We start from the raw sequence: 21,215 nt of genomic DNA on the forward strand, positions 1-21,215 counted from the left end.
TTATATGCCGGAAACCAAGGCTGGAGAGAAGAGAGATACCCCCCCCCCCCCCCCCCCCCCCCCCCAGAGCATCACATCCACGCCGAAGAATGGAAGTTGGTTGAGAATCTAACTCAAAACAAAACAAAATATCAACTGAGTTGATAGAAAAAGGCTTCTACATCTCAGGAAGATCCCAATATCTTTTAGCCCATTCCCACACATCTTCTAACATCTAGGATCCAGATTTCAAACTGCTAATGAGGCAGCTCTTAAGTTTCTTTTTTCTTTCCTCCACCAAACTGACTGGGATATCAAGAGCCGGGAAGTCATCATGTATAACAACTTGGGCAGGACCATTTTTAGGCCTCAACACCATGTTTGGAACCACTTTACTCTTTGGTTATGAACATTTCCTGCAGATATTAAGCATCCCGAAATTTTTGTAATGGCATTTCGAGCACATCCAGTCACTGCCATTTGAAAGCACCCGTCGATTGAATTCAGCAGCTCTACGGCCAGGGACTCTTCTAGCCCTAAATTCCAATCTCCTCCCTTTGGTATCCCTATCTTCAATACTTCCCAGAGACCCCATATGAGATTTGGGTGGGAGCCCACGGGGTCTACCCAGGTTATCTCCTTGCCTAACCAAACTTATGGTTCTCCGGCAGCAAGTGTTAAGAATCCCCAGAGATTCAAAAACTTCCAAGGCATGATACCCAGAGTCAATAAAGTTTAAAAAATGCTCCACTAAATGGTCGAGATTTAAGCCACACGAGCAAATGAGAGAATTCAGCGTGAAGCCAGAGACAGTCGCCACCGGAGGGAGAATCCGACAAACAGTACCGCATAAACAATACCACATGAATAGTGCCGTGTGAAAAGTGTCGCATGAACAGTGTTGCGTGAATAGTACTGCATGAATAGTGTTGCGGTTGAAAAGTTTCCACCGTGAAGACAAAGATCAAAAGTTCTGCTTTATCCTTATCTTCTAGCCTTTTTCCAAATCCCAAAACGCTAACTTGAAAACCCAAAAATTCAATAATCCTAAGCGCACCACCTAGAAACCCAAAAAAAAAATATCCCTATTCGTAACCAAAAAAACCTAGCCGCATATCCATACCTATTCGAACCCTCTTTTCAAGGAACTACATATGCCTCTCGTTGAACTCCCCATATTTAGTAAAATATTAGAAAAGGAAATGCGTGCTCGTAGGCGTCTTTGGGAGGAGGAGAAACAATCGATAATTTTAACCCTGTAGAAGAGGCGTGACAATCTGGTTGATGAGTCTATCGCTTCCTAGGACAAGTTAGATATGGAAATAGACTATCGAATTGGGGAGCTTGAAGGACCTAGTGGGAAGTCTAAAGGAAAGGGTAAATTGGTGATCGATAATTCAAGAGATTCTGAGCATCAAGAACCGCTTCTATAAGATTTTGATGATTTAGAATGGGGGACGTATTTGGAATTGAATGCGAAGAAGACTTGGGAAAGACTTAAGAAATGTTCCTAGCCATGGAGGCTAGGGATGCGGAAGAGAAAAAGGAAAGAACAAAGGAGGCTGAAAATAAAGATGGAGAGGGGGTTTAAGGAGACCTCAACTTAAGGAATCATTTAAGTTTTAAAGGAATTATAGCTTTTGTTACAAGCTGGATCCCGGCTGGCTTCCTTATCAGTAGTGCTAATTGGAAGATAGTAAAGGAATATTAAAATGGGCTTGAGGAATCATATTCTTCGCCGAGTCGGATGTATTTCTTTTCTGTTCTGTGGAACAAGACGTGCGTATGAAACGATGTAGTTGTTCGATTGCTGTCAAGCCTCTTACTAACTTGCTACTGCCAAAGGGAGCCTTACGGTATGTGTTGAGGAGCTGATGGAATTCGGGAGCTCTTAGAATAGAGTGGATTGGTTGGGTTGACTCTAGGATGAAGAGGTATCCATCATCACTGAGTGGATATCATTAAGGAAATTGTTCGCTAACTTTGTTTAAGGAAGGAAGATGGATTCACAGTTCTTTAATCGTGTTAACTTTTTTCTGACACTGGATATTGTATTGATGTTTTAATGCTTGTAATCATGGGGGACTCCTGTTCCCTTGCTCATGTACTTATAAGTATGATTTATAAATATTAATGTCTTCTGTCAAAAACATGACTTGGCATGTTTAGTTGGAAAATGTACAGTGTAAGTCCGTAACAATGAAGATGGTCTTCTATGAGGATCATGTCCTTGATAATGGTCCAACATTACTTCCAAGAAACTTCTGCCTAATACAAACCCCTGCTCGCACTCTATCACTTGCTTCTAAACCTCCTTTAGTAGTGTTTTTTTAGCATCACCTCTTCCTTGCTCCCGCTCTGTGTGACTAAGCACCCAACAATATACCCTTGCCATTGGAAGAGTCTGAATGCATGACAACCAAGGTTTTAAATTCTGGTTTCAGTCACAGCGAAATGGAAACATTTCGTACTTTGTATGAAATTTTGGCCAAATCTTGTAAAATTATAGAAACATTTCGATACGAAATCACGGCTGAAATTCAGGTAAAAATTCTTCACCACTGGTGTGTCTTTTTATTGTCTTTTTTATAAAATCTTATAAGAATCTCGTTGTTCTTCTCTTTTCTCTGAGTGGAGTTAATTTTTTTTTTGCGGGTTTCTAATGAAATGTTGACATTTCGACATAAACTTTGCTTTTATTTATTTTTTCATCTGAAAAGTTCCATGTTTTGCATATTTTGACCAAAACATTAACGAAATCCCAAAATTTCAGGCGAAATCTAGTATTTTTCCGAATCCAGGTGAATTTTCTTTTCGGTAGTAGCCAAAATCAAAATATTTCCACCGAAACAGAGCCTTTCGGCCAAAATTTAAAACCACGATGATAACTACGTAGATGGATCTCTCAAATTTATAAAACCACTAGAAATCTCACCATGGACTAAAAACTTGGTTTCAGAGTGGGGATCAAAATCCGCAAATTTTGAAATAGAGCTGATTTAAGCTGAAGCATTTAAGATCCATTGCCCATGTCAGATAAGTATGAAATGGTAAATAACTTGAAGAAAATCTATATTTAACATGGTTTGATGTTCCAGTGTCTATTAGGGTGTAATCAACTTTTCATTTGCAATGTTTATTAAATTTTAGTGATGTTTTAGTGATTTATATGTTGCAACTTAAGTATTCCCACTGTTGATGTCTAACTAATCTACCACCAAATATAGATCTATAATGTTGTAATGGATTTGTAATAATAGACAAAACTGAAATTAGTAAGAAGCCCACCACTAATTTAATAGGTCAATGGATTTGTTGGCAAATGCATGGATGTATAATAGCATCATATATCTACCTAAAATATAGATAAATGTATAGATATTGAACTCAACATACCCCAAAAGCAATGTTCCAAAAAGAAACTGATTCTTTGTTCAATTCTCTTATCCATGCTCCGAAAATGATTCTTTGTCCAATTCTCTGATCCATGCTCCAGTCCCAATGCAACATGTTAGTTTCTTAATGTTTTTGCTGGAATACTGTGAAGCATAATGTCAGATTTGCACGACTGGTCATTTCAATGCTGCACATGTGTGCTTTGGCCAGGTTTGGTCTAAAACTGAGTTGTTTTCTACTGAAATCACTCGATTTCAGCTGAGTTTTTAAGCCAGGCATCTCATAGAAGGATTTGATTGGCCTATGGATAGTTTACGGAGAGTCCCGCCTAATAAACTTCTTTTGAATACTATCCAAGTGACCATCATTTACCTTATTGAATTGAGAAGAGACAAAAGCTGGCAAATGGAAAGTGAAGGGAAACTTTAATGAGGATTATTTGCACTAAACAATTATACCGTTACAATCTTTTTTTGGGCCTCCCCACCACCGGGTTGTACAATCTTTTAGAAATATTACTTATCATAGCGGAAGCCTTTCGATACAAGCCAGAAAGAGAAGCTAACTTTACAACTGAAACAACTAAAGTCAACTTACAGGCCTTATTCCACTCCCAAATTCATGACCTTACCTTTTCTAAGGTTCACTGGCTGCCGTAAGTGCTACATAATCCCTAAGGACTGATCTCAAGTGAAGCACATGAGAGGGAGAAGCATCACAAAATAGAAGTGGCATCCGTAAACCAATTATCAATCCCAACTATTTAAGTTATTTTCAATCCCTGCTTACCTGCGAATAAAGTATCACAGACACAGGCTTGAACTTATTCGCTTCAATCAACTTTAGATTGACTCATATTCTTTATGTTCAGTCATTGCTTTTAAGTATGATGGTAAACAAAAAAGTGGGGGGTCCCCTTGCCAAATACTTTTGGAGCATTGAAAGGAGCTTCATCAGATCCATTAGTAAGTATAGATAACAGAGCCGAGGGGATACCCCATCAAATCCGAAACCTGGCCTCATGAACTTGTTTGATAAGTTTCACTCAACAGGATCATACTCCTGTCCCATATTTCACTTTAGAAATAACAACTGGTCTACCCTGCTTGTGATTCAGACCCACACACTATTAAGCAGTCTTTCTACCACCAGGAATTTACCTTCCCTTCACGAAGGCTCTTTTTTTGAAGGAAAGACCGATATTACCAGGTTCAAGGGTTTGCTTGGTTCAGGTTTGAGCTCATGATTCATTGTCCACAACTTTCGTACAAACCCCGTTCGTTAGGTGTATGTTTCTTCAGTTTGTAAATTTGGTTTGTGCTATCTCAATCATAAATTTACTTAGGAAAATCATCATCAAATCCCAATAATGGAAGGTGTGAAGTTCACTTCAGACTCAGAAGTGGAAAGTCAATACATAGGAGTTGAACCCATGAATTTAAATTTCAGTTTCAGTTTCCGAAACCGAAATTTCGGCCGAAAGTATTATTTAACATTTTGGTAACTTCAGATGAAATTCCGGAAAAATTATATATTTTTGAAAAAAATCAATTTAAAGAAATTTCGGCCGAAATCCGGTAAATCCGAAATTTCGGAAATTTCGGATCAAAATTTCAGATTTCTGTCGAAATTTAAAACCATGGTTGAAACTATGTGAGTCGAAAATCGATTGAGCATTGAGTCGCTTACCTTTTGTGGCTGTTCGTAGTTCACTAGTTTTGGCAAATTATCACGAACCTGTTTACAATACTTTATGGCATTCAATGAACCAGGAAAATCAGTGAAAAACAACATGACCCACCACTCGCCGGCCAGAATTTTGTACACACTATGGTTTTAAGTCCCACTTCTTTTTGAGAGAAAATGTGGTGAAAAGGGCGTTCTCCTTGAAGTGTTTGAATATTGATTGTATGGATAAGGTGATAGTGGACAAAACAATGTCATCTCTTAAAAAAAATGCCGGAGGATTGGTTATGTTTGAATATTGATTATCGATGGTGTAAGCAAAACAATCGGGACCACCTACCTAGAGGTACAATCCCATATCCACGAACAAAGTTAAGGAAAAGAAGAAATAAGGAGAATTCAAATTGGGGACCCGGGGATTGGAATTGCTCATCCTGTAACTATCTCAATTTCAGATGGAGGGACAAATGCCGGAGGTGCCATTTAACTAGAATGGAGGGTACTCTCTCATCTGGTGAGGAAAAAACCAACCCGGATGCTACTTTGGATAATGCCATTAAGGAAGCTGATCGATGGCCTGATTTGGGGACGACCTCTTCTCTGATTGAGGGGGGTACGCCGTCTTTAATCATCTCGGGCAAGGAAGTGGAAACAAGACTGGATACCCTTAAAAACTGCCTCATCGGGAATAAGAGGAATACATCTGAATCCCTTGATGATCTTTGGCAGTGGGCTAAGAGATCCTGGAATATCCCTTCTCTTCCTGTCCATGCTACTTATCAAAGAATAAGGTTTTGTTTGTGTTTGAGTCGGAGGAGGAAGCCGCTATGATCCTGGCCAAAGGAATGGAGGCGTGGGATAGCAAATTGCAATCTCTCTCTACCTGGAGTACAGAGTATGTCCAAGGTGCGGAGACGATATGGATTAACTTTTATGGCATCCCTCTTCTTGTTTGGGCCTTATCAACAATTGAAGCTTTAGGTAGCTTACTTGGTCGAGTCTTGGGAGTAAAAAAGGAAGGGGATCATAACCAATGCATGTCATTCGTATCAGCTAAAATTCTCGTTCAGTGGTGGAAGTTACTTCCAACCTCTTTTCAGATCCGAACATTGGGCCAATGTTATACTGTCGGAGTTGAAATTCGGAGTAATAGACGTCAGTTGGGTGCTGAAACCGTAAATCAAAATCCTCAATCTAGAAAGGCTCCTCCCCTTCTTGAGTTTGACCCCTCGAAGATTGGTACTCAGAATCCGGAAAAGCTACCGACGGTGCCAGGGACGATGCTATCACATTGCTCGGAAACTCTGGGTAGGGAGACCGTTGACCCTATGGGGCCCACGAATTCAAATTTAAAATTTCATCACCTGACAGCAGTGTCAGGTCCACTTGCAGGGTATTGTGTCTCCCTCCTTTCTGTCCCTTCCTATGAATGGATACAGGGTCTAGGGATTTTCAAACCCTCCTAGTCTAGTTTGCCTTCTCCCCACGTTATTAGAACCTACAAAGAGAGGGTCCAGAGAAGGAATAAACAACCTTCTTGGCATGTCAGTTCCATGCGTCAAAAGCTACTGAAGTGTAGACTCGCGAAGTTAAGGAAAGATCTGGGTATCAACAGGTCTGAGACTTTTGGACTACCCCCCCAGGGAACATTGCCGGAACTTAGAAAGACGAAAGATGCGCATCTAGGGAAATAAGGATTCAGAATGGATACATATGATTCCGTCGGGAGGTCATCTTGTGGAAGATTATCCAAGGACAAAAGGGTATCCCCTTGAAATTCACATCAGAAGGGGTTGAAGCTTTAAAGATAAATAAAACGAGGTGTGTTGGAGCCCCCTCGCTACCCAATGTATGTGTCGTTTGTGGATGAGGGGGTGCCCCAAGTCTTGGTTGGGGTTAGGGGATTGTGTCTGGGAAGGTACTTTTATTCTGATATTGCCGATGTAGCGTTGCGTCAATTGGATGAACGATTACTCTCATTTAACAAAGGAATGACTGAAACACCTGTTTTGGGACAGAACCCCCAAGGAAATCTTCGAGATATGAGTAAAATATTCATTTCTCGGAACTTGAATATATGATGGGAAGCCGGAAATTGCTACTTCGACGTTATTAATATTCATGTATGATAGAAGGAGATCTTGCATGCAATATTCAATGCGAGTTTGGACACCTGGCATATAGTCAGTAATCCTCCCAAGGTGGTTCATCATTACCACCTCCTGCCTCTTTGTTTTCCCTCTAATATATCCGAATGAAGGAAAAATCACATCTATACACAAGATGGAAAATCAGAACGCTTCGTCCTCATATTGCCCGTCTTCTTCGAATCCCCCGATTCCGGGCTGGAAGAGGAACGAGCGGTGGAATTATCGAAGATGGAGGACTCTTTGAGAAGGATGAAAGCGATGGTGTATAATGAGGAACTAGCCTCCAAACAATCACCCACGCATAGAGAAGTCCTTAGAGATTTTCTAAAATGTCAATGGAAGCTATTTAAAGAGGCGGCTAATAGAAGGCTAGAAGTATTTTACAAATTGACTGGGTCACGCAACGTGAAAGAAACTCGTTCTCCCATGCACAAGCATCCCTTCTTTATCAAGGTGATGTCAGAGGAAAAGGCCGCAAGACTTCTTATGTGGGAGAAGGAGGAGGAGGCTATGATTTATAGGAAGAAGGCATCAATAGATAAAGAACCATTGGATGAGGAACTCTCGGTCATCAGTCTTGATGGGGAGGTATTTGCTTCTGAAATAGTTGGGCTCCTCACGGACTTACAGAGGTGCTCATCTTAAGGGAAGTCTTTGTAAGAGGTTCTCTTTTCAGGGTTCTGGTTCTTAGTGTTTTAGAGGTATTTTTTTTTAGTTTGGAAGGGTGGTCCTTGACGAATGACAAATTATAAGGATTTTTGGGATTTTTTTTTTCTTGGCATCCTTGACGCTGTAAATATGTACAGGACTACTGGTCCCTATCTCTTGTAAATTTTCGGTTAGATTTATAATATATATATATATATATATATATATATATATATATATATATAGAGGAAAATGATTGTGAGCTTGAAGCTCATATAGCTTATATGAGCTTGAGGGCCCAAACACATGTGGGCCCACATTGTTAGGATGATCCAAAGCATTCATTTGAAAGGCCCTTACATAGATAGGGTGTGTACAAAAAATCAGCTCCATAGGATCATCCTAACCCATCCAAAAGTGGAGGGCAAAATGGACAGACACCGTTTGCCACAACTCTGCCCATTTTTGCCCTCCGCTTTTGGAGGGGTTAGGATGGTCCAATGGAGCTGATTTTTGGTACACACCCTATCTATGATGGGGCCTTGCAAATGAATGGTTTGGATCACCACAAAAAATGTGGGACCCATGTGTTTGGGCCCTCAAGCTCATATAAGCTATATGAGCTTCAAGCTCACAATCATTTTCCTCATATATATATATATATATATATATATATATATATATATATATATTTATCGTCTTTCAAGAAAAAAAGGTGATAGTGGAGGGAGACTCCAAGAATGTCATTCGGTGGCTTTGTGGATTGGTTGTTCCTCCTTGGAGATTCTCTCACTTCTTTGACGAGATTCAAGACGGTGGAAGGGTCGGGTCGTCAATCATTTTTGAACACACTAGAAGGTCCACTAACAGTGCGGCAGATAGACTTGCTAGAGATGGCATTGGGAAGCAGGGGTTGGAGATGTTTGATTTTCTCCCTCCCAAGATCCTTGCTTTCTTTAGTTTTCTTGCTATATCTTTATGTTCTCTTTGTGGCTCCTCTTTGTTCTGTCTGGTTGACCACCTCGGTCTTCCTTTTTCTTATTGAATAAATTTGCAATCATTCAAAAAAAAAAAGGGGCATTCTTCTTAACATGCCACATGATTATCAACTGATCTGATGGGGAGCCCTTTAGGCCGAGGAGCTTGATCACTATAAAAAACAAAGGCCGCCTACTTAACCTCCACTTACTGGAAGCAATTTTCTAGCCCCAAAGCTATCTCAGGATCTTGACTGTCAAATTGTTGAAGGCGTAAACTAGGTGCTCTCTTGACAGTATTAAGGTGTTCAAAAGACTTAATAATCATACTCTCACAAAAGTATGCCTTCGATTTGAAATGTTGACTTGCATGCTCTGACTGCGCTCCTATTTTTGGTCCTCTTTGTTCTGCCACGTAACTTCAGCCATTTTTGTCTACAGTAATTTTGCTCCTTTCCTTTTCATGGGCTCTGTTTTCAGCAGTGCTCTTTTCCATCATTTTAGCCATTCACAGAGAAGCCATCTCTTTCCTTTCTAAAGCGGCCCTATCTTGAAGAGACTAGCTTCATGGTCCTCATCTTGTCAAAACACTCCCTATTCTGCACGTTTTACTTATCATTGAAAAGCTTAAATTTCAAAGCAAACTTGAGCTCTTCTAGCCCTCAACCTGAAATGGCAGAAACTACTCTTAAGGGTCAATTTAAAAAACTAAAAATGCTCTAGAAAAAATATTCACCTATTTGGTGGTTGAGCTTGACAAAATTCATTCATATAGTTGGTGATAAGGCTTGTATGACCTTAAGCAGCTAGATAAACATGCATTAACAACTCTTTATATAAGTGATTTATATTTGAATTGGTTCTACATGCAGTTGCAATTTGCAGTTTGGTGGTTGAATTGTATGAAATTTTTTTGGCAGTCATATTTAATGGGAGGGATTACAATTATATGATTCATAGCAAGTAAGAGGAACTTTAAAGCTATATATGAAATATACTATGAAAATTGATTCCACCATTAAAAAAAAAAAAACTATGAAGATTGATTCTTCATATTTTATCTTGCATGTTGATTTCAGACAGCTTGTAAATGCTACTCATATGCAGGCAGGTGATTTGTCCTTGTGGATGCTGCTTTTTTTGTGGTTATTATTATTTCAAATTTTCATTTAGTGAAAATTTTAATTTAAATATTTAACCTACCTGGTTTCGTGCAGAACAAATGGAGAAGGATGACAAGGATGTTTTGATTGATATCCCTGTCCAGTCTAGCGACTATCAAATCCACATTCCAAATCAAAATCTTGAAGTGGTTTCTGCTCCTGTATCACATAAAGGCATATCCTCTCTTGATCTATTAGCTTCTATATATGGGGACTCATCAGACTCTGAGGAGGAAGCAGTGCAACCCTCACCAAATTCATTTTCTGGGAACGAGGGTTCTCCTCAAATTTCTGGTTGTACTCATATTTCTACTGTCCATGAACTACAAAGTGCTAAAGTCAAGTACGGATATCAACAAATCCCGGATTGCTCCCCTTGGAATGATGGCATGCTAAATCCAGTATCAGTGGAAACACATAGTTTTGAGGGTACAAATAGAAACATGGCAACAACATCTGGGAGTATAACAGAGGTAGATTGCAAGGAAACAGATGGTATTTGTCACACATTCATTGGATCTTCTAAACTCCATCCGTGTGGTATTAAAATGGATCATCCGAAATTTGGTTCTGGGGAGCTTTCCGATCCCTCATGCTACATTTCAGACGGTGCAGCGACTGAAAACTTTCCTGGAACAAGCCAGTTCAGCAATATTGATGCGCCAAGAAAGAACCCTAACATATCATTTATGAAACGATCCGACAATGATTCTTCTAGAATGCATATCTTTTGTCTAGAACATGCTATGGAGATAGAAAAGCAACTCCGCCCGTTAGGTGGTGTACATACATTGCTTGTGTGTCATCCAGGTGAGTTCTCGTACAATTTGCCCACAAGCTGTTAGTTTCCGTAGTGAACTAATGCTTTATTCAAACCAATATTTTATTGGTCTTGTACATAATTCACATTTTAAAGCACATTTTCTGATGTATCGCCCTTTTCTGTATGGTGTAATTCCTTTATATTCAATAAATTCATCACATTCCTATACTAAATCGTGGCCCTGTTGATAATTTTTGCGATGGCCAAAATGCAGTATGTACTAAAATTACAAGTGAAGTTGAAATTTGATAAAGATTCACTAAGTATACATTCAATAATTATTTTATATTTTGAATTATCATTGAAGCGTATAGCATGCCTAGTATGTTATTTAAATGAATAAAAAGGATATGCTACAAAGCCCATTATAATCCACAAAGGACAGAAAATGAAATAATATATACTATACATAACTAGAAATTTAGGTTTCATTGAGCAACCCCCAATATTTAATGGCAATAGAAATAAAATAAAAGGTGTTATTTATTTAAGTATGCTGTTTATCTACTGGAAATAGAAATTGATTATTATTGTAATTTTTTTCTCTCTTTGTCGTCCCCTTACGAATCCCCCAATCCTCCCCCCAACCCGGCCCCTCTTTCTGTTTACGTCAAACCTTTTTTGTCTATTCTTTTCCCCCTCACATAACCACCAAGATCCTCTCTCTGACCATCTTCATGAAATGCCTAAATTTTTTGTCTTTTTAGGGTTTTATGGGCTGTATTTAATTGCAGGTAAGTCAGTTATGGATAAGGAAATAAATGAAAGAAATACATGGCGTGCAATAGTGGTTTGTTGCTTTTAATGGCATTTCCATCGTGCCTTTTGTAAATAAATATAATACTTTTGAGCTATGCCATCCTAGTGAATTGTGTCTGCAAACAGACCGAATTCATGTCATCAGCTATATGTAGCACTGAATGTCGTTTTGATGACTTCCTTTTTACCTTGGCCGAGTTCTCGTCCAAATCCAAGTTTTGCTCTATCAAATTAATGAAAATATTATCACATCAATCACTGACTTGCCCAAGTCGACGACTCACTTTTACCATGGCCGAGTTCTTGTCTACGTCCAAAGTTTTGAGTTCATTAATTAGATAATTCTAGCCCTTGATCAATAATGCAACATTGAAGTTTCTAAAGGAAGCTAAATAGTTGATTTTATAGGCATTGAACCTACAAATAGAATCTATGTTCAACATGGGACGAAGACCATGTGAATGGCCTCATGCGAGCCTACCAAATCAGCAATATACTAACCAACTGTTATGATTATTTGTCTGATGCAAAATTCGTGCATCTTGCCTCCACTATGATGGGGTTCACTAGAAAAATAATTTGTATCTTTGAGTGAGCTATCTATAGCGAACACAAGCATTGCACAATTGTAGTCAAGTCACACACAAGTCTCATAATAAATTTATTCATATAGCACTTGTATGGTTAATTTTTGCGATGGCCAAGATGAAATTAGGTAAGCCTATGGGGCCTGGCGGTATTCCGATTGAGACTTGGAGATGCTTGAGTGATGTGGGTTTGGTTTGGTTAACTAGATTATTGAACAATATTTTGAAGACTAAAAAGATGCATGATGAGTGGAGGAATACATTAATACCTATTTATAAGAAAAAAGGGGATATCCAGAGATGCACCAATTACCAAGGAATTAAGCTAATGAGTCACACCATGAAGCTTTGGGAGAAGGTAATTGAGCATAGACTAAGAAAAGAGACTAAGGTGTCAGAGAATCTGTTTGACTTTATTCCCAGACGATCGACTATGGAAGCTATCTTCTTGATTAGGCGGTTAATTAAGAGATTTAGAGAAAATAAAAAGGACCTTCATATGGTTTTCATTTATTTGGAGAAAGCGTATGATAAGGTTCCTAGAAGTGTTATGTGGTGGGTCCTTGAAGGGAAAAAAGTACCTACTAAATATGTTGATATGTACGTGGAGCAGTAACTAGTGTCAGAACTACGGATGGCACGTCTAGTGAGTTTCCAATTACACTAGGACTGCACCAAGGATCAACTCTAAGCCCTTATCTTTTTACTCTAGTTATGGATGAACTTACGAAGGGTATCCAGGACGACGTGCCGTGGTGTATGTTATTTGCAGATGACATAGTATTAACTGAACAAACCAAAGCAAGAGTTAATGCTAAGCTAGAGTTATGGAGAACTACTTTGGAATCCAAAGGTTTTAGACTGAGCAGGACTAAGACAGAGTATATGGAGTGCAACTTTAGTAATGTAAGGAAGCAGAGCGAGGATGTAGTAAATATGACTGGACAAGAGGTACCTAAGATGGATATCTTTCGCTAGCTTGGTTCAATCCTACATAAGGAAGAAGAGATTGAAGAGGATGTTAACCACAGAATAAGAGCTGGTTGGTTGAAAAGGAAGCATACTTCAGGAATTCCGTGCGACCGTAAAATACCTACCAGATTGAAGAGGATGTTAACCACAGAATACGAGCAGGTTGGTTGAAAAGGAAGCATGCTTCTGGAGTTTTGTGCGATCGTAAAATACCTACCAAGTTGAAGGGAAAGTTTTATATGACAGCTGTGAGGCCAACCATGCTGTACGGCTCAGAATGGTGGGCCACCAAGAAGTAGCATGTGCATAAGATGAGTGTAGCGGAGATGCAAATGCTTAGATGGATGTGCGGCCACACAAGGTTAGATCGAATTAAAAAAGAACGAATTAAAAAAGAAGACATCCGTAAAAAAGTGGGGGTGGCACAAATTGAGGAGCAGATGAGAGGGCATTGCTTAAGATGGTTTGGGCATATCCAACGTATGCTTTTGGATGCCCCAGTGAGAAGAAGTGACTCGTGCCAAGTTGGAGTAAAAAGAGGTAACGACAGACCGAAAACAACTTGGGTAGAAACAGTGAGGAAAGACTTGAGGGCTAGGAACATAACAAAGAATATGACCTTGGATAGGCTAGAATGGAACAAAATGATCCATGTAGACGAACCCAACTAGTGTCAGGATTAGACTTAGTCAATTTGAGCTGGGTAGATCCTTTCACCTTCATGAAAATTTTCTTAAGGATTCATTAGCTGGCCCCAACTAGTTTGGGACAAAGGCTTAGTTGAGTTGAGTTGAGCACATTTTAGCGTGCATCACATTCGTGCATTTGTGCATGCACTATATTTGTTTATTTAACAACTAGTGTCAGGATTAGACTTAGTCAATTTGAGCTGGGTAGATCCTTTCACCTTCATGAAAATTTTCTTAAGGATTCATTAGCTGGCCCCAACTAGTTTGGGACAAAGGCTTAGTTGAGTTGAGTTGAGCACATTTTAGCGTGCATCACATTCGTGCATTTGTGCATGCACTATATTTGTTTATTTAACACTATGTCTTATGTCCGGGACTTGAGAAGTTATCTAAATTTTATTATGCAACCAATATAAATTACAATAATTACATATATTATCTGAAGATTTAGTTTTGAATATATCTTATATTTTAGGAATCAATGTCCAAAATAGGGTTTCATCACACTGTTCTGGCTGGTACTATCAAAATATGGGCAGGCTGGTATGATATAGACATCCATATTGCTAAATATTCAAGGCTGTTGTTTGTTGTGCTATTTGTGGTTTCCTTGATTTTCGAAGAAGTTGCACTCAAATCATCCGTAAATTTATGGTGAGCTTTTCCAAAATGAAAATATGCTCATATGTTGTAATAGGACATATGCTCATATGCTGATATGATATAGACATCCATATTGCTAAATATTCAAGGCCGTTGTTTGTTGTGCTATTTGTGGTTTCCTTGATTTTCGAAGAAGTTGCACTCAAATCATCCGTAAATTTATGGTGAGCTTTCCCAAAATGAAAATATGCTCATATGTTGTAATAGGACAGATATCTTTTCAAACGATAACTTTTGTTGTACATTCTTTGCTCGAACCTTGGCAGTTTGTCTGTGTTCTATACTTTTTCACACAGATATCTGTAACTTCTGGGTTTCCAAGTTTATCTCATGCAAACACCACACATTCTTGTTTTTTTTTTGGTTATTCTTTTCGGTTTTCCTTTGCTCGCCCATTAACAAACTTATGTTTCATGTACTTCACTCAAATTTGTTGGGCAAATTAATTGGAATGAAAAAAAATAAGATGCAAGAAGGCTTTCAGAAAGATGCTAGACAAACAAGAGAAAAAAAAGGAGAAAAATCCCAAAATGTGAAAAAGGAAGTGAAACTAGTCAAAAAAAAAAAAACTAATTTAGAAGTAATAGAACCCAGGCATACATAATAACTAAACAATAGCTCAATTATGCTAAAATTTCCTTTTGTGATTTTTTTAATGTTAGTTAAATTTTCTCTAATAGTTCCTAAACAATAGCTCAAAAAACTAGTTGCTGACCCCAACTAGTTTGGGACAAAGGCTTAGTTGAGTTGAGCTCCTAAACTTCTCCAGAGTTTTTTAATATTTGCAATTCCAAATCTGAAATCATAATAATCAAAGTTAGGCCACATTTAAGTTGGAGAATTTATTGATAGATCGAAGTTGTCCCTGGTGGCGATTTGACTTGAACCCTGACTTCATGGGTTCTCTAGACTGTCATATGGATCTTTATTTTGAACACATGAATATAGTGGTATCCTAATTTGAGATGTAATTTGTAGGTTGTTAACTTACCAACTTCTCCAAAAGCTTAAGCTGTTGGAGAAAGGCAGTATTTATCATTTATACTTTAACACTCCCCCGCACGTGTGGGGCCCACTTGGCAAACACGTGGCACATGTAGTCTCACTTTGGGCTGACCATCGCATGTAGATTTTTGCTATCCGGGAGGTTTGAACTCGAGACCTTTGGCTCTGATACCATGTTAACTTACCAACTTCTCCGAAAGCTTAAGCTGTTGGAGAAAGGCAGTATTTATCTTTTATACTTTGACATAGGTGATACATTCAATTTATCAAATGTTGACGTCTAATTTGGAGAAATTATGGCTGAGGGTAATGCAAAATTGCCCATAATGTTTATATGGCTTAGAGTCGATAGGGCCCCTTTCCCATGAATTTGGCAAAGATAGTGTTTTATTCCCTCTCATCTAGCTCATTATGCAGAGCATGGTCAAAGTATTGGTTAAATTCCAATCGTTGTGTTAGTTGCTGATTGGGCTTTTAAGTGTTACTATTTCTTAATCTCTCACGCATGCTGTGGGAGGGTAAATCCTTATCAATGGAAGAGATAATAAAGAATGATAAATCACTTATGCTTGAAATGCCCTAAGCTCCACGCAAGCTCACAATTTGGATGTTGAAACCAAAGGGGAGAAATTCTCTCTTTTCACAAGGCAAAGTAAAATCCATTAACCCAAAATTCATGGGATTTGATGCCCCTTTTAAACCTTACATAATGAAACATGAAAGACGAATTTACCTGTCACTTAAACTCCTACTCTAACATAAACTCATGTACTAATGTCTGACTACCATAACTTTTTAAATATAAGAAAAGTACTAACTGAATACTTGAATAAAAGACCTCCCAAAGTTCCCAAAGGGTCATGGGTATGCCAATCTTTGGTGGGTCATGTCTCACACATGTATCGATATGTTGGGTGATGAATATTTTAAAATACTTTTACCGACCCCCCCCCCCCACACACACACACACACACAAAATCGAAAAAAAAAAAAAAAACCAACACTAGTCCCCAGCATGCCAATCTTCATGGCTCACACTTGTTATCAATATGCGGGTGATACCTTTCAAGAAAAAAAAAATACAGGTGATGAATATTAAAAAAAAAAAATTATCTTAAAAAGAGAATAAAATTCAACGTAAATATTAATTTGCGCATTAAAGATTGAGAATCCCATTATACATAACATAGAATTGGGCTCTGTGGTATCTTAATATAATATAGTATATAGTGCATATACTGTGCCATCTATGAGACCCATTTACTGTATCATATGTACAATTAATTAGTGCAGTGACAGAAATTTCTGGTTTATTTTCTGCGTCAGACATGGGTGATATGAGGCAAAACTAGGTCCATACAGATATCCGTAATTCATGACACCACAACAAAATGCTTAAAAGTACATGATTTTCATGCTTCTCACATCCACATGTTTCCAGAGTTAACTACCTTCGTTGAGGTTGGTTACATTTTTCCATTTATTAACAACTTCATATGCGCTTGCAGACTATCCTAAAGTAGAAGGGCAAGCAAAATCATTGGCGGAAGAGCTTGGAATCAGTTATTACTGGAATGAGATTCCATTCAGGGAGGCCACCTTGAATGATAAAGAAAAAATCCAATTAGCTGTGGACAATGAGGAAGCAATACCATCCAATGGTGATTGGACAGTAAAATTGGGCATCAATCTCTACTATAGTGCTAATCTCAGCAAATCTCCTCTCTATAGCAAGCAAATGCCATACAATTCAGTCTTATACAAGGCATTTGGCCGCTCCACACCAGGCAACTCCCCTATAAAACCAAAGGTTTTCAGGAAGAAGCCTGGCAAGCAGAAGAAAATAGTTGTTGCTGGCAAATGGTGTGGGAAGGTATGGATGTCGAACCAGGTACATCCTTATCTAGCGTATAGGGATAGTCGAGAACAAGAACACATAAAAGAAGAATTTCACACTCAAGATACAAATCAAACGCTCGATATGGAACACCAAATGATTCCTTCCAAAAGGAATTCCTTTCCAAGCGTAAGGAAATATGGAAAGAAGAGGAGAAAACAGCTGGAGAAGGCAGGCACCAAGAAACCCAAATGTCACCAACAGGACAATGCATTTGAAGCCGAAGAAAATTCACCTGAAAATGCCTCACCACCACGTGGAAGGATTCTCCGAAGTTCGGTTGTACAACATGGGACTCCTCTTCGTATGGATAGTGACAAGAACATCGGTCTAAGCGATTCGAGTTCAAAAGATGAGATTGAAGGCGGTCCGAGCACACGTCTTAGAAGACGACCTCAAAAACTAGAAGCTAAAGTCAAACAGGAAGGTGAGAGGCAAATCAAGAAGAAGAAAGTGAACAGAGCTCCAAGTAACAGTGATATGATAATAAAAGACAATGACGCAGAATATCAGTGTGATATGGATGGTTGCACTATGGGCTTTCACACAAAGCAAGAGCTATTAGTACACAAGCGCAATATATGCTCCGTGAAGGGGTGTGGGAAGAAATTCTTCTCTCACAAGTATCTGGTGCAGCACAGGCGGGTTCACATCGATGACCGCCCTCTGAAATGCCCATGGAAGGGGTGCAAGATGTCATTCAAGTGGGCATGGGCAAGAACAGAGCATATCAGGGTGCACACAGGAGCTCGGCCTTACGTGTGTCGTGAGGCAGGTTGTGGTCAAACATTCCGATTTGTGTCCGATTTCAGCCGTCACAAGCGGAAGACTGGTCATTCCAAGAAGAAAGTGAAAGGATGATAATTTCAACAGAAACATGATTTTTGTTTCCCATCCAAAGGGTTGTAAATTATACATTGTCATTGATAGAAGAGTAGAGTAGGTCAGTGATCATCCTCTATTTTTTTTTCTTATTTATGAACATCATCTGATTTTCTCTGGGCTTTCATTTGGCCCATTTAATTATCACAACAACTGGAACAGCCCAGCAGCTTTCAAACCCTCTAAAGTGATTGTTAGCTCCCAAGTGCAGAGGATGCCCTCCTACATAGAATGACTGAAGGAACACTAGTTTTTTTCACTCACTCTCATTTGTGGGCTAAGTAAGCTGTGGTTGAACTTGCGACGTTAATCGCCGCCCATTTCTTTTTACTCCAAGGCGTTCGGCTCAAGTCCGTTATAACTGTCGAATCATTGTTAATCTTAGAAGTTGTAATGATTTGCTAAAATTTAGTTTTGTACTGTTAGTTTACATTGTAATTTTGAAGAATGGTCCAGTTTAGTTTATGAAGTACAATCTACCATGTGTATAGCACATTGATCATACTCAAGTCTTGATCTCAGGTCTCAGGGGAGGTGGAGGGCCAACTAGCAGGTGATTTCCCCCTCGAAAGACTAGGATTTGTGGGTGATTTCATTTCAATCAATGCTGATGAAGTCTTGCAAAACAATATATAAGGCCACCAAAATTGGTCTTTATTTGCAAGCAAGACTATCTGAAGTTAATCTTGCAAAACGACATTAAAGCCACTTGGGAAGCCATTAAGTAAGATAGATATATAACTATAATACCCATTACTTGCATATCTATCAATCAATCTATCGATTGACTTGATTCATCTGAGGTGGCTGCTTTCTCATTCAACGTGGTATCTTTCCAGCAGATTTTGTCTTATTCATTTAATTCATCTGAGGTGGCTGATCTCTCATGCAACAGCCAGCTACGAATGCCTTTCTGCGAAAGTCCCTAGCAAATCCCATAATAATATATACTAACCATGTTTCTTTTTAGTGTATTTTGGGAAAAGTTTTTCCCCTTACTCTGTATGGTTGCCGGGTTTTTTTTGTTCCTGGGAGTTATGTGGGAGAAAAAAATACCCTGGTAGATAGGTGGGAAAAAAAAAGTCCTACAAGTATCCTAGTAAAATAAAAATCCCATGCTTGGTTATGTGGGAGAAAAAAATACCTTGGGAGATATGGTGGGGAAAAAAAATACCTTTGTTTGGTTGCTTGAACTGTTGGGCAGAAAAAAATTCTTCTCAAGCTTATTTTTGGTTCATGAGTTTATTTTTGTTCCTGGGGTTATCTTGGGATAGGATGAAAAGGCAATCATTACAAAAGTGGGATTAAAAAATTCACCCCACAAGTAATCATTACAAGAGTGGGATTAAAATAAACCTAGTATTAATAGGCAACCAAACATGGGGTGGGACCAAAATTTAACTTACTCTCCCACAAAACTCCCAGGAACAAAAAAAACCCGGCAACCAAACAGGGGCCCATTTGCTAGGATGATTTTTTTTTCATGATAAAAACAGGAAAGTAGTGTCTGGTGATTAGTGGCCACTTGGATACACCCATTTATCATGAAAAAAAAAATCCCAAAAATATTCCTGGCAGCTTGGTTTTTTGAATCTCTCCCCCACGTAACTAGTTTTTTGCATCTCTCCCTACAATTAGTGGGTTGGATTTTTGAATTTCTCCATCGACATGGCTGAGTTGAAAAAGGAAGAAAATGTCAGTTATAAAAAGGAAAATCCCACAAAATCGAAGTGAGAAAATCTCGCCCATGAAATTTGGCCTTTTGTTTGACTTCAGTATTGCACTTTCACATATGTTTTTATGTTATTTTCAACAATAGGTGAAAATATCACTTTGCTTTTGAAAAATACATCAATAAATCTCAATAAATTGGGACGGATCCAAGGCTTGCTTTGGTGGGTCAATCTGGTGGGGGGTTTGGCTGGGGCAGCACATCTGTTAAAAGATAACGCAGGTGTGCTAATATGATCTCAACGAGAACAGAAATCTCGTCGTTGGTTTTCTTTCTATGGAAAATTTTTATTTGAAATCTTTTTCTATAGAAATATTTTACTGAATTTTCTCCACACCTCATGCAGTAAATGGGTGGGCCCCACACATGTTTAGGTGAGGCCCATCATTTTGCAACTATGCATAGTATATGGGTGGGGCCCACCATTTTAAAACCTCACGTTTTGACATAGTAAGGCCTACATTCTAAACCCAAACCCACGCACACCATCTACCATTCTGTATTTGATAACGGCATGGTTTAAATAAAATTTCTCCGAACTTTTATCGCCGAAAATCATAGATTAGTCTCGATTTTCTGCCTATAGCGAGACTACAGTGTGGTAAAACCTTGAGAGGAAAAACCTAAAACTAAAAAGAGGTTAGGGTTTCATGCGAATAGCAACCTTCGCCGTCGGGTGATCATGCCTTTCAATCGATTTGATGTCAGACGGCTGCGTAATCTAAAAGACAAGGCTAGAAACCTGTGCTTTATCGAGAGCTCTTCTGAGCTGTGTAATGAACAGTGACATGGGTACAGTGAGATGGGTTTCATATTTATTAATTGTTTTGACTAAAAGATTGCCACTCTCAATACTTGGAATTCACATAAGACGCATAAAGGCCTTTTGGCGTTTAGCCGTGTGCTTTCCAAGTATGGGCAAAGGATTGAGTTTACTTAAAATATATATTTCTTTGATTTTGTCCTACAAAGATAAAGTATCCAGAACCCTTCTGCGCATCACCGCGCATCTAATGATTAAAAATTTTATAACATTAGGGAGGCACCCGCGGGTCCACCCGGCCCGCCCGCAAATTTGCGGGTGTGGGTCTCTAACTAGTGACCCGTTTCAAGTGGACCCGCGGGTCCACCCGGCCAGTCAAAAATGGGCCGGGCCGGGTAAATCCGTGGGTGCCCGTAGCATAACTACTATGTGCCTTTATTGTTT

General features: G+C 38.9%; 1 protein-coding gene across 1 annotated transcript in view; it reads left to right on the forward strand.

Annotated features, from left to right (window-relative positions):
- Positions 1-18,739, forward strand: part of LOC143890013 (lysine-specific demethylase JMJ705-like) — a 58,681-nt gene extending 39,942 nt beyond the window's left edge. The window contains exons 6-7 of the mRNA XM_077394492.1: positions 10,054-10,809; positions 17,006-18,739. Coding sequence (XP_077250607.1) covers positions 10,054-10,809; positions 17,006-18,255 — 2,006 coding nt within the window. The 3' untranslated portion in view covers positions 18,256-18,739. The remainder of the gene's footprint in view (positions 1-10,053; positions 10,810-17,005) is intronic.
- The last annotated feature ends 2,476 nt before the right edge of the window (positions 18,740-21,215 follow it).

Source organism: Tasmannia lanceolata, unplaced genomic scaffold (assembly GCF_043159265.1).
Source record: "Tasmannia lanceolata isolate RefF3 unplaced genomic scaffold, GAP_Taslan_0.1 ptg000013l, whole genome shotgun sequence".
Lineage (NCBI taxonomy): Eukaryota > Viridiplantae > Streptophyta > Magnoliopsida > Canellales > Winteraceae > Tasmannia > Tasmannia lanceolata.